General features: G+C 34.5%; 1 protein-coding gene across 1 annotated transcript in view; it reads left to right on the top strand.

Annotated features, from left to right (window-relative positions):
- LOC133185623 (transcription factor CP2-like) overlaps positions 1-14,937 on the top strand; it is a 486,219-nt gene that overhangs the window by 452,661 nt on the left and 18,621 nt on the right. Inside the window, exon 15 of the mRNA XM_061320938.1 lies at positions 1,198-1,392. Within this exon, the coding sequence (XP_061176922.1) occupies positions 1,198-1,392 (195 nt within the window). The remainder of the gene's footprint in view (positions 1-1,197; positions 1,393-14,937) is intronic.

The raw sequence follows: 14,937 nt of genomic DNA, 5'->3' as shown, positions 1-14,937 counted from the left end.
CAATGAACGTGACCCTTGAGTTATATTCCCCAAATGAACGTGAACCGCAGAATTATGTCCAAGACATACCAGCGCGTGATCACAGAACCACTTGGCCAGAAAAGCTGAAGCTTATGTGGAAGCATCCTGGGGTAGTGTAGATTTCAAATTGTTCAAATCATGACCCCAGGGGGTAGGGCGGGACTACAATAGGGATCCAAGATTTACAATGAGATATAAAGGAAAAATCTTCTTCTCAAGAACCACTGGGCTAGAAAAGCTGAAACTTATGTGGAAGCTTCCTTTGGTAGTGTATATTCTAAATTGTTCAAATCATGACCCCCGGGGATAGGGTGGGGCCACAATAGGTAATCGAAGTTTTACATTGAAATATGTAGAAAAAAATCTTTAGAAATCTTCTTCTCAAGAACCACTGGGCCAGAAAAGCTGAAACTTATGTTGAAGCATCCTGGGGTAGTGTAGATTCTAAATTGTTCAAATCATGACCCCTGGGGGTAGGGCGGGGCCACAATAAGTACTACAAGGGGGAAATCAGGTGACGAACAGCAGGGCCAAAGTTACTCAGGTGAGCGTTGTGGCCCATGGGCCTCTTGTTTTCAATTTAATTTGAAAAGGGAAGGGGTTAAACAATTGATAATTGAAAGTTGTATCTTTCTCCATGTCCCTTAGGTTGATGTGAATTTAAAGTCAAAGTTCAAGGTCATTTTTAAAAAAAAAATTCTTTACTTTTTAGTCTTTAGACTGAGACATAAACTGAAAACTGGATTTGTTGCATGTCCTTAATTAAACTTCTTTCCTTGGGTCAAAGGTCAAGGTCATTTGGGTAATTGATATATTTTTATACATATGTAAGAAATTTCTTATGGTTTTAAATGACTTTGACCTTGACCTGAATTCCAATTACGTACTTAAGTATGACCATATTTTAGCACTTTTTGTGCTGCTGTCCACTAATTTGTGAACATTCTAATATATGATCAAACTGATACCTGTTGTAGCAAAATCTCTAGTATGCTAATTTATGACTGCTCTAATCAGTTGAAGAGGATGACTTTCAGTGCTCTAATGTATGTAAGATTACAGTAATGCAAAGTTTACATATCTTGTTTATAAACAAGTTATTACCAAACATGCAGTCAGGATGGAAACTTACAAAATATTTGTTGAGTTTAACATTGTATTATTAAATTCTAACAGTGTACCATGCCCTCTACCTCGAACACCTGACAAGTCAGGAACTTCTGGAAAAGCTTGCCCAGCTCTACAATGTCAGTGCAGATCAGATTGGAGAATTGTACTGTCAGGGACCCTCAGGAATTTATGTCCTCCTCAATGATGAGGTCCTTCAAAACATGTCCGAACAGTCAAGATTCTGTGTGGAGGCCATGAAATGTAAGTTTTAGTGCACTTTTCAATACTGAATGCTTGTGACTATTAATTAGCTCCACTTGTCAGAGACAGAAGAGCTTATGTAAGGGTAAATGTACGAGTAGTGCTCCATTCCTTGAAAATAATGGCTCCGAGGCCCCTTCAGGGCCAAGATCCATTGCTTTGAAGGAATATATTAACCCACGTAAAATCCACCTTTTTATGCCCCCGGATCGAAAGATCCCGGGGGTATATTGTTTTTGTCTGGTTGTCTGTTTGTCTGTTTGTCTGTCTGTCTGTTGTCAACTTTAACCTTACCCATAACTTTTGATTGGAAGAAGCTATGACTTTCATATTTCACATGTGTATTCCTTATGACAAGACCTTTCTTTGGGTACCATCATATTTAACCTTTTGACCTTGACCTTGGAGTTTGACCCACTTTTGCAAAATTTTATGAGACTTTAACCTTGGCCATAACTTCTGAACAGTTGGTGCTTGGGGTTTCAAACTTCACATGTGTATTCTTTGTGACAAGGCCTTCCTTTAGATACCAACAACTTTGACCTTTTGACCTTGACCTTGGAGTTTGACCTACTTTTGAAAAACTTTAACCTTGGCCATAACTTTTGAATGGTCAGTGCTTGGGGTTTCAAACTTCACATGTGTATTCCTTGTGACAAGACCTTCCTCTGAATATCAACCCCTTTGACCTTTTGACCTTGACCTAGGAGTTCGACCTTCTTTTGAAAAACTTTAACCTTGGCCATAACTTTTGAATGGTTGGTGCTAGGGCTTTCATTCTTCACATATGTAATCCTTGTGACAAGACCTTCCTTTGGATACCAACCACTTTGACCCTTTGACCTTGACATAGGAGTTTGACCTACTTTTGAAAAACTTTATCCTTGGCCATAACTTTTGAATGGTTCATGCTAGGGCTTTCATACTTCACATATGTAATCCTTGTGACATCACCTTCCTTTGGATACCAACCACTTTGACCCTTTGACCTTGACATAGGAGTTTTACCTACTTTTGAAAAACTTTAACCTTGGCCATAACTTTTGAATGGGTTGGTGCTAGGGCTTTCATTCTTCACATATGTAATCCTTGTGACAAGACCTTCCTTTGGATACCAACCACTTTGACCCTTTGACCTTGACATAGGAGTTTGACCTACTTTCGAAAAACTTTAACCTTGGTCATAACTTCTGAATGGTTGGTGCTAGGGCTTTCATACTTCAGATATGTAATCCTTGTGACAAGACCTTCCTTTGGATACCAACCACTTTGACCATGACCTTGACAGTTGACTTTTATTTTAAAAAACTTTAACCAATGCCATAACTTTTGAACAGTTGCAGCTAGGTCTTTCAAATTTCACAGATATTTTCTTATATAGACAAGACCTTTCTTTGGGTATTAACATTTTTTATCTTTTGGCCTGGATTTTGACTTGCATTTGAGATACTTTAACCTTCGCCATTAGCTGCCATACGGGGGCATCAGTGTTTCACAAACACATCTTGTTAATTGCTTGTAATTATTGTTTGTTTATATATAATAAAGAATATTTATAAGATACACTGTAAATATACATTTAGCATATCAGTAGTATTTATTTATATATAGAGAGAAAGTAAGGCGAAAAAAGTGTACCGAAGTTATTTAAATCCGCAGACATTCAACAGCTTGGATAGCATAGTAAGATAAGTACCTGACTACAAAGGTGAGGGCACCGGGTTTGATTCTCAACAGTGTCACATTTATTTTATGTGATAATAAACTTGTTAAAATTTTCAAAGTCCTTTCCTTGGTAGAGGCACGGGAAGAAGAATACGAACATAGCAAATTCTGTTTTCAATGTAATTTGCAGTTCTCCATTCCTGAAAAATAATGGAGCACTTAAACAAAAGAGTGACGTCACAGGTGGCTTTTACGCATTAATAAGGTGTCCATTGTCTGTCTGACCATAAACAATTTGTCATGCTACTCATCCTACAGTTACCAGATACATAATTCTACATATTGATTTGTGATTTGGACAGACAGTGTTGCCATGTTTTCTAAAAAATAGAAATTTCTTTGAAAAAATCTTTCAAAACGCTACTCCTCCCACAGTATTGGTCCAATTAAAATAAGACTTTGTACATAAGTAGACTATATAAATAAAAATTCTGCACACTCAGGGGATATAACCATGCTCACCCTCATGAAAATCTAGATTATCCATGGACAAAATGTCATTAGCTCACCTCAAATAAGTCAAGATGATCTTATGCTATACTTCCGGTGTCGGCATTAGCGCCAGCGTCCCGGTTAAAGTTTTAGGAGCAAGTACATTCCCAAGTAACTATAAGCCCTACCTGGACCAAACTTGCATGGATGATGCATCTAGGGATGGACACTACCACACTTGCTTCGGATGCTGGATCTGACCTAGATTTTTAGCTCTTCTGAGCCAAAGGCTCAAAGAGCTTATGCTATGGCCAATTGTGTGGTGTGCATAAACTTTTTAGAATATGGACCATAACTCAAGAACCCCTTGGCGAATTATTGTCAAATTAATCACAGGGTATCCTAGGCCCAAGGGCTCCCGTTTACACTAAAACTAGGGTTATGAACCTTAAACAAGGGGAGATAATTAGGAAAATGGAAACAAATGTACTGGTTGCTAAAAAATCTCCATCTCTAGAACCACTGGGCAGATTATCACCAAACTTACACAAAAGGATGAGGATATATTATAGATCGAAATTGTTCAAGGTATCACCATGGGGCAAAGGGCGAGGTCTCAAAGTCACTTCAAAGTTGACCAAAGATTACATTTTATTAAAATAATGATATTTTGCTTACTATAAGGACTAGGATCATCAAATCTTGTCAGTTGATACATCTAAGGACCTCATATCATGTTGACTCAAAAGTAGGTCACAGTGACCTTTTTTTTTTAAATTTTGCAGCCATTCTTTTTCAAAATTATTTAGAGATATATTTTGAACAATTTAAGGCCTATGATCTTCAAACTTTGTCAGTTGATGTATCTTGGGTCTTCGGAGTATGTCAACTTAAAAGTAGGTCACCTACTTTTTGAATTTTATGGCTAATCTTTTTCAAAACAATTAAGGTCATTAATTCGAATACTGAGAGGTTTAGAATCATTGATGCATCTTGGGGCCATGAAACATATTTATTAAAAAGTAGGTCACAGTGACCTACTTTTGAACTTTGCAGGGATTCGATTTCAAAGCGTTTTAGAGGCACAATTTGAACATTTCAAGGCCTATGATCATAAAGCTTTGTAAGTTGATGCATCTTGGGTTCTGAAAAAACCTCAACTGAAAAGTAGGTCACTGTGACCTACTTTTGAAATTTTATGGCTATAATTTTATGGTCTTAATATAACATACATATAACCAAAGGCTTTCTTTAAATCTGTGGTGAAAAAAGTGTTAGGTATAATAATAATATAATAATAAAACAAGACAAAAACAATAGGGCTTTTCGCCTGAAAGCGAAAAGCCCTAACTAGAACTTTTTTGTCGTTCAACAAAAACGGAGGGCTTTACGACGCTTAAAATCTTCAGCACCTTAAAGAGAGATAATTCTAACAAGATGAAAAAATATAAAAACTAATCATTCTGGATCTAGTTTTCGGAAGCGTATAAAAATTGAAACTTAAAAAGTATGTAAGTCTCTCAACAGCTCCGCGAAGGGAGATAACTCTTACAGTGTTATTGTTAATAAAACAAGACAAAAACAATAGGGCATTTTGCCTGAAAGCGAAAAGCCCAAACTAGACCTTTATTGTCCTTCAACAAAAACGGAGGGTTTTTTGACCCCTAAAAAATTATGAAGCTACAAAGAGAGATCAATCTAACATTATGAAAACTTATAGGGTTCATAAACCCTAAAGTTCTTTGAGATCCCTACTGAACTGGAAATGTGTCCATCAAGGACAATTCAAAGAGACATAACTCTTTCATGACTATTTAAGCATTAACAAAAAATACTGTACTTCAATCCACTTAAACTCCTATAAGGGGACAAAAAATGACCCCATGGGCCATAATTTTTACATAGTATTCTTAATGCTAAACCAAAAAACGGTTTGAAAATTGGTTAAGAAATAAAAAAAAGTTACAAAGAAAAGTCTTTCAGGTTTGACCGCTTGAAATCCCATATTTTCCCTTTCTTAACTCACCTGAGCTGAAAGCTCAAGTGAGCTCTTCTGATCACCTGTCGTCCGTCCGTCTGTCCGTCCGTCTGTCTGTCCGTCTGTAAACTTTTCACATTTTCGACTTCTTCTCAAGAACCACTGGGCCAATTTTCACCAAACTTAGTACAAAGCAACCTTGGGTGAAAGGGAGTTTAAATTGTTAAAATGAAGGGCCAAGTCCCCTTCAAAGGGGAGATAATCAAGAAAATACAAAAATTGGGTGGGGTCATTAAAAAATCTTCTCAAGAACCACTGGGCCAGAAAAGCTGAAACTTATCTGGAAGCATCCTAAGGTAGTGTAGATTCTAAATTGTTCAAATCATGACCCCCGGGGTTAGGGCGAGGTCACAATAGGGAATCCAAGTTTTACATTGAAATATGTAGTTAAAATCTTTAAAAATCTTCTTCTCAAGAACCACTGGGCCAGAAAAGCTGAAACTTACTTGGAAGCATGCTGGGGAAGTGTAGATTCTAAATTGTTTAAATCATGACCCCCGGGGGTAGGACTGGGCCATAATAGGGAATCCAAGTTTTACATTGAAATATATAGAAAAAATCTTTAAAAATCTTCTTCTCAAGAACCACTGAACCTGAAAAGCTGAAACTTATGTGGAAGCATGCTGGGGTAGTGTAGATTTTAAATTGTTCAAATCATGACCCCCAGGGGTAGGGCGGGGCCACAATAGGGAATCCAAGTTTTACATTGAAATATATAGGAAAAATCTTTAAAAATCTTCTTCTCAAGAACCACTGGACCTGAAAAGCTGAAACTTATGTGGAAGCATGCTGGGGTAGTGTAGATTTTAAATTGTTCAAATCATGACCCCCAGGGGTAGGGCGGGGCCACAATAGGGAATCCAAGTTTTACATTGAAATATATAGAAAAATCTTCTCAAGAACCACTGGACCTGAAAAGCTGAAATGTATGTGGAAGCATGCTGGGGTAGTGTAGATTTTAAACTGTTCAAATCATGACCCCCAGGGGTAGGGCGGGGCCACAATAGGGAATCCAAGTTTTACGTTGAAATATATAGGAAAAATCTTTAAAAATCTTCTTCTCAAGAACCACTGGGCCAGATAAGCTGAAACTTCCTTGGAAGCATCCTGGGGTAGTGTAGATTCCAATTGTTCAAATCATGACCCCTGGGGATAGGGCGGGGCCACAATAAGTACTACGGGGGGGGGGGGGGGGGGGAGAAATCAGGTGAAAAACAGCAAGGCCAAATTTACTCAGGTGAGCGCAGTGGCCCATGGGCCTCTTGTTTTCAAAACCTAATCAGGTGGGAACAATGTCACAGTCATTCTATACTCTGAATTTCACAAAAAAATCTTGTTTACTTTTAGAGAAAACATGAAATGCCTGATTTCAAATTTAATAGAAACTTCCATAGACAATTTTCAAAGACAAATAAAACAAGAAGTATATCATTTCTTTCATTTCTGTTTTTTTAACCATGTCCTCTTGAATTTGGGTCAAGCTTTCCTGAATTATCTTTAGATCACTTGAAATTCCTGGCACACCTGTGGGGGTACCCAAGGGGGAATCCATGTCTGAACTGTTTGTTCGCTTCTGTTTTTTAGTGGACACTTTATCGGACACTACTGACTGTCTTACTGATTCTGGAACATTGTGTAAATTAAGCTGAACAAGTTTCCTTTCTGGTGTTTTTTTTTCGGTATTTCTGATTGTCTTTTGTCCACTTTTTTCTCCGACCTTTGTGTATCCACCATTTAAATGAACACTCACAACGTCTAGCACAATAGATCTCAGTATTCACCAGAATTTTGAATAAGTCGTCGCCTTTAACTTAAAACTCGATCAAGGACACTCATATGCAATCACTCACTTTTAAGTAATTCTAAATTTGCATTAGAAAGTCAGAAATAGAAACAGAAACTCATGAAATTTGCGGAGCTCTATTTTACCTGTGTACTACTCCATCACATGACCGGAAGTCCACTGTATATTAGATTTTACTTTTGACGTAAATCTAAATAAGAACTTCAAGATATGACAAGACCATAAACCGAGAACAGACAAGTCAAAATTTAGATCTAGAATATGTTGACATTCATTTATTAAATAAGTTAAAATTGTCTTATTATATTCAATTTGAAATGTATGAAAAAAATTTGTTTTATATTTATTATTAAAGTTATTCTTGTTTGAAATGTTCAGTTCATCATTTGTTTGTATGTGAATATTTTACAAACATGCAACATTTTCATCATGTTTGCTAAATAAAAATCAAGATATTCAAAATGTTTAAATTTCTTATTTCGCTTCAGTTTGTTCTCAATTTATGGTCAGTTCAGTGCCGTACAAGTTTATCTTAATTTAAAAAAATTTATTTATGTGTGAGAATTTAATCAATTTATGTTTAATAGAAAACATTTTCCTAAATCTTCATAGTAAGACAAGTTGACAGCAATAATTTTTGTAGTCAGCTCACACATATTCCTTAGATCTTATAAAACATGCATAAGAGTCCACAGTTGTTACAGTATTTATAACCCAAATTTAAGCAAATCTTGTTTTTGACCTTGACATTTGATCTTGAATGTTATTCAGTGTCTAAATGAGGAATAAAAATAATTGACCAAGTTCACAATATTTATTCAGGGTAATTCCTTTTTTCAGTGAATATAAATATAATTATATATATTGGAACAAATACATATTATCCACAATTTATATTTACAGTGTATAACAATTGAATGTTCATTATTATGAGACAAATTCATTAAAAGTGTCCATGTAAAGTATACATGTATTTCAATGCCAAGCTCAAAGATACATGTACATCTAGTTTGTTTAAATTGAAGTTTATCAATGTCTACAATTGTATAATGTTTTACATGCATATTATTTGGTCTGCTTGTCCATCGCTCAAATTGAATTTCAAATGTCAAAGTAGTTGTCAGAGAGATGGTCATTAAGTAACCGAACAGTTTCACAAATGTCATCAATGTTCAGAAAACAAATACATCACACACTGATCTCCTTAATAAAGAACACCTTCATTTCAGACTCTAGGGGGCTCTTGGACACTGGTTTGAAAATCTTTCATTATTTATTCCAGCAGCAGATGAGATGAAGTGTAATTTGTACAGCTGCAAATTTGCAGGATTGTCCTAAAGAAAAAAACACACACCATTATATGCATGTAGATTGTAAATTTTGTCATATACATTATACATTAAAACTGTATTTGATTGTGATTATCTTTCTCATTTCAAGTACAGTTGTCTTAATTTCACCTTTTTCTCTCCCAGAGTAATGCATTAATTTTAAAGAAATCAAGCAAAATCAAATCTTATACTGAAACTTCATAGTCATAACTCATATCTTAATTAAACAATCATAATTCACATAATTTACTCATAGATTATAATTCATTTCATCTCGTCAACTTGCTAACTAGTATGAGTACATGTTTGGATGTTTTTTTTTCTCTCTATTTTCTGCTTGTATTAATCTATTTAATATGTTGTTTGTTAATTTCTTTTCATTTTTTGCTTGTAATTTGAATATAAAAAAAAATGAAAATACATATAACATGACCATGATGACCAGAACAATTATATATTAATTTCAGTTTTACTGTCAACATTTTAAAAAGAAGAAAATCACTTATTCACAAAATCTGCAGACACTTCATCTCAACTTGGATAATGATTTTTACGTATTTTAATGATGCATACATAAACACACAAAAAAAAATAATCTAGTCATACCTACTTCTAAATGTAAAATCCTTTATATTGTGATGACTGATGAGGGCAGGCAAAATTGGGTACCATTCTCTAGAATGAAGAAGAATAATAAATGATTAATTTATGTTACATGTTTTATGTTTAACTCACAATAGGTCATACATACAATGTACATGCAAGTGCTGAGTGAGCTTATTATACACAGTCAGGTCCAGTACAATCAGTACATTTAGCTACATAGCTAAAATTACCTACCTTAGCTTTATTTACCTACCTCAGGTAGCTTTATTTAGCTATTTCAAGGGAACTTTTCACAATTTTGCTTTTTATTTTAAAAAGACAAAAAGTTGCAAGAAAATGTCTACTAATATTTATTCTAGGTATCATTTAAAGAGCAATCTAAAGCAGAGATAGTTTTAACATTGCTGCATTTGATCACTTTTAAGGAAAATATGTATTCCCATTGTTTGAGTAACTGTACACTCCTTGTGCGCGATGAGGCTGGATAAGTATGATTACTTCACATTGTGCTCATGTTAACCAAAACTGGTTTTCTTTGTTATTACACTCAAGAAGTAACTGTTCGGTCACAAATTAACTGTTGTATATAGCCCCAAAACTTTTAGAACTTTGATTGCAATTGTGCAAAAAAAGACACATCTCCAAGAGTGATTTTTTTCGTGAACTGTTTTCAGATGAGTTCAAAGTTGAAAATTTTCACTGCATCAAAGTGCAATTTTCTGCACTTTCTGGGAAAAATTCTTATTTAAGAAATAAGTTTGATTTAGTAGCTAAATAAGGCTACTTCAGGTAGGTAAATAAAGCTATGTAGGTAATTCAAGCTACGTAGCTAAATCTAGTGATTGTACCAGACTTGACAGTAGCATTAGAAATGATCATGATGATTCTGCATTTAATTATTTTAAATTGCAATCAGATACGAAAAAATATTTTTTAACCACAGTAGGGAAATGATTATATAGCAATAACAAACTGAAAAAGGTGTAATACATCTGATCGTGTGACAAAGTATTTAACCCCCCGACCGGTCCCCTTTCTACACAACCTCTTTTTTTTCCGCATCCGATTTCTGTGTATATTACAATAGAATAAAATTTTAATAGTTCAAGTCATTAAAACATTACTTAAAGGGAGAGATATGTATAAACATGCACACATTTACAGTGTGTAGTATACTTACATGGTCTTGCACCAAACAACTGCGATTATGATCTGTTATAGTCCACCGCTGATGGTTCAAGTGGAATTATCCAGACAAACAGACCACATTTAACAGAGAAAAATGTTATTGAACTGTAACACAAGTATGAATCGAGTTAATCATCCAAATATGCTGAAGAAATACGATCTTTTGAGGTCAGATCTCTTCTTTGTTTACATGCGAAACTTCTTCGGTGATCGTTTACAGTTAGATCGTAGGCCATATTACTCGAAGGTAATTGATTAAATATGTGTTGAGGTCAGATCTCTTCTTTGTTTACATGAGAAACTTCTTCGGTGATCGTTTACGGTTAGATCGTAGGCCATATTACTCGAAGGTAATTGATTAAATATGTGTTAAGAAAAAAAAATGTTTATTTTCTTTTGTGATTTTATAAATATTTCTTTTGTAAACGTTCTATGTCCTTTTGCATTTCTGTAATTTATTTTGAAATATGAATTAACCTTTACTCCAATCTGAAGGCTGTAGGATACAGGATAGGATAGGGTTGGATTAACTACTATATGTTTCTATCGTGAATCCTGAATCCTATCCAATCCCATCCCATGTCAACTTGTGGGATAGCAGCACTGTTCCAATATCTGTGAAAATAAGCTATTTTCTACTACTTCCTGTTTGGCCGGAAGTGACGTCATACGACGCATTTTGATGATCTCGCAAGCTGCTACTTATGTTGAACAACTTTGCTTCTTTGAAGTATTACAAATTCTAAATACTTTTTGAGATATCTGGAAAAATATTTTGGCCCCTTAAGATTCCTTATTTTAGGGGCCAGCCCTTTTTTCGAGATATCATTTAAAAGATCTTATAATTCTGCACAAATTTTGTTATATATGTTTTAACAAAATATTTCCAAGTAAAAAGATATCGTACAGAAAGTGTTCGAAATTTTGAAACTTTTGATACGACTTTTTTCAGGTCATAGTGAGCGTCGGCATGTGGCACCTCTGGTGAAAGTTAACTATGTATTACAGATCTACATATATTGCTCTGTCTTCCCTAAAATTTTCACGTTCCTTTGATTAGTGGTTTCTTAGAAAACCTGCAGACAAACTGACCCTCCAAAAATCACTAAATCGCAAAAATCTTCGGACCGGAAGTGACGTCATCAAAATAAAAAAAAATTGTATCAAGATTCTTTAATGTTCTATCAGACCTGAAAGTTTCATCAAAATTGAGCAAACTGTTTTCGAGAAATTGCATGCACAAAATTGGTAAGAACAAAAATAAGAAAAAAACAGTGGAAAAGAAACCGAAGAATAACAAGAAGGTCTTCCGCTGAAGACAGAAGACCTTTACTAGAAACTCATTCCGAGCAATGAGAGGTCTTCCGTCCGATTCTGAAAATAAAAACGAAAATTCAAGCTGAAAAAGTGATAAAAGAAATTCAGACACTCTGTAGATTTAACCCTGGTCGTCAGCGTAAAAATCCCATTAACAATTCACTTTTTTAAAACACTTCCTGTCACGACCAGAAGAAATGGCGATACAAGATTTTCTCACGATTCAAATAAACTGATGACTGACTATCAGTCCTGAAAGTTTTAGACTTCAGTTGTTTACTTTTGCCGAGCAATATTGTGAGAACAAATTCTAATTTTGAGGACAGGTAAACGCGCGACCGGAAGTGAATTTTATAAAAATAACTTTTACTTTTCTCTAGACATTTGCAGTATCTACAACATACATAAAATCATTTCAAGTACTTTATCGATAAGCAATATTTATGAGAAAGTTAAATATCAAAATAACGGAGTTTATCTCCTAAAACCGGAAGTTGGCGTTTTTGTTTCCGGTGGAATCTAACATATTTCAAAACAGCGAAAGAGATGCAATAAAGTGATGCAAGTTTTAATTTAAAAAAGAAAAGTTAAATTTTTTGATTTCTTTGATCACTTCCTGTGACAAGCGGAAGTGACGACTGACACGTTTAACCCAAATAGTTTCGCCTACTCCTCAAGCTCTATTACTCCTAAAAGTTTGGTGTTTTAATCTTTTACCTGTTTTTAAGATCTCGTTCAGACAACTTCTCATTATGAGGACAGGAAAACACGCGATCGGAAGTGAATTTTTGAAAGATATTTAAGGCTACTCAAGACATTTGCAGTCTGAATTACATATTTAAAATTCATTTCTAATACTTTATCTATAAAGAATATTTATATGAATGTAAAATACTCAAATTATGTAGTTTTTCTCTTATAACCGGAAGTTGTCGTTTTTGTTTCCTGTAGGACCAACATCTTTCGAATCTGCGAAAAAGATGCAATAAAGTGATGCAATTTTTAATTAAAAAAAGAAAAGTTCAAATTTTCGATTTCTTTGATCACCTCCTGTGACGACCGGAAGTGACGGCTGCCGCTCTTAACCCAATACGTTTTGCCTACATCTTAAGGTCTGTTGATCATATAAGTTTGGTGTCTTAATCTCTAACCGTTTCCGAGATCTTGCTCAGACAACTTCTCATTTTGAATACAGAAAAACACGCGACTGGAAGTGAATTTTACAAAGATATTTGACGTTTAAAATTCATTTCAAATACTTTATCTACAAAAGATATTAATGGGAAAGAAAAATACTCAAATTATGTAGTCTTCTCTTATAACCGGAAGTTGACGTTTTTGTTTCCGGTGGGACTAACATATTTTGAAACTACGAAAGAGATGCAATAATGTGATGTAGGTATTGATCTAAGAAAGGAAAGTTGAAATTTTACGATTTCTTTGATCACTTCCGTAAGCGACCGGAAGTGCCGACGACGAACAAAAAGAAGCGACCCGGCTAGTATATATCACGAACTATAATCCCTGAAAGTTTGACATTGATATCTCTTGTCGTTCTTGAGATTATCCGCAGACAAAATGTCATTTTGAAATCAGAAAATGGTCTGTAACTTGGCACCGGAAGTGATTTTCCAAAAAATCTCTCTGATAAAATAATTTCAGATTACAACACATTGTTTCTACAAATTTCATTAAAATCCATCCAGAAGTCTTCGAGAAATCTCGTGCACAAAATTACATGGGTGGAAAAATAATGAGAAGAAGAAACATTAGAATCACTATAGGAAACGGAAGACCTAACTAGATACTCGTTGCAAGCAACGAGAGGTCTTCCGTTCGAATAACCATCCCTAACTGTGATATTCTTTGCACATAAAATTACGTTTATATCTGCTCGTTGTAAAGACACCTAAAAATTTAACATGAGTCTTTAAAAAGATTTTTGTTATTAAAAAAAAAAATAAAATGAGCACAGAATTCACAAAGAGTAAAAAAAAAAAAGTTCAACATCATTGATAAAGATGAAAACGTAAATTTAACCAAAAAAATTCAGATAGAGTCGGGATTAAACCAAGATCGGCTGCCCGAAAAGAGCTAGGTTCACTTTATGCATAAAATGGCCCTGTAGATATACCAATTTATTGACTAACACTTTATGTTCCATTTTAAACATCAAGATAAAGTAGAGACTTAGTGCTTTCATTTCGTATTAAAAATTTTCTCCTTAAAGCCAAGGTCTTCGAAAACAGGCTTCATGGAATTGCAATGTTCTTGAATTTTAAGGAAAACAAGTATGTTTGAGTATTTTCACAGAAGAGAAATAATATGAGCGCACCCTCAGATCTAAAAAAAAAAAAAAAAAAGGAGGTTTTGTAATCCTCAGAAATAGTTTTATCATTTAATAGTTCCACATTTAAGATCAGAGGTTACGCTCTATATTAATTATCGAAAAATAGCTTTAAATATGGGCTATTTTGTAGAATTTTTCAAGATATGAGGAAAATGACGCATTTCATGATGTCATAATGCATTGGCTAGCCAGAAAATTACGTCATTTTTGATAGATACGCATTCATCAAAGGTCTAAATGATATATAATGCATTGTCAACTAAAACCAAGTAATTTCAGTTTTTCTGAAATTCACAGGGCCAAAAAAGGCCCTAAGTGAACCTTGTTCTTTAATATTGAAACCACTAAACTAGCGCAATGTGCCAGCCATCATCGATGTTTACCTTGCACTCATTCCCTGAAGTAACGAGTGTCAGGCAGATTAATTTTTTTCTTATAGTGCGGAATTATAGGATGAAAACTAGCCAGCTAAATTTTGTGCAAGTACTGGTAGATTTACAATGGATTTGTTACTTGAGTTTTTACAATAACTTGTAGCAGAGAAAATAATCTGTTACAGATAAAAACTAAAAAAAAAAAAAAAAACTATTGTGTTTACTTCCTTTATTCTTCATCCTTTATTGACGCTCAATGAATCTGATACCTATTATGTTCAGTAACTTGGATCTATTAAGGAATATTACCCTACTAATATTACCCTATTAAGGAATATTACCCTACTAAAATCATAGAAAAATATTGAAAAACGTAAAAA

The sequence above is a fragment of the Saccostrea echinata genome, unplaced genomic scaffold (genome assembly GCF_033153115.1).
Source record: "Saccostrea echinata isolate AGI-Se365-2 ecotype Australia unplaced genomic scaffold, CSIRO_AGI_Sech_v1 ptg000001l, whole genome shotgun sequence".
Lineage (NCBI taxonomy): Eukaryota > Metazoa > Mollusca > Bivalvia > Ostreida > Ostreidae > Saccostrea > Saccostrea echinata.
Note: the sequence above shows the minus strand (reverse complement) of the source record. Positions and strands in the feature narration are given on the sequence as shown.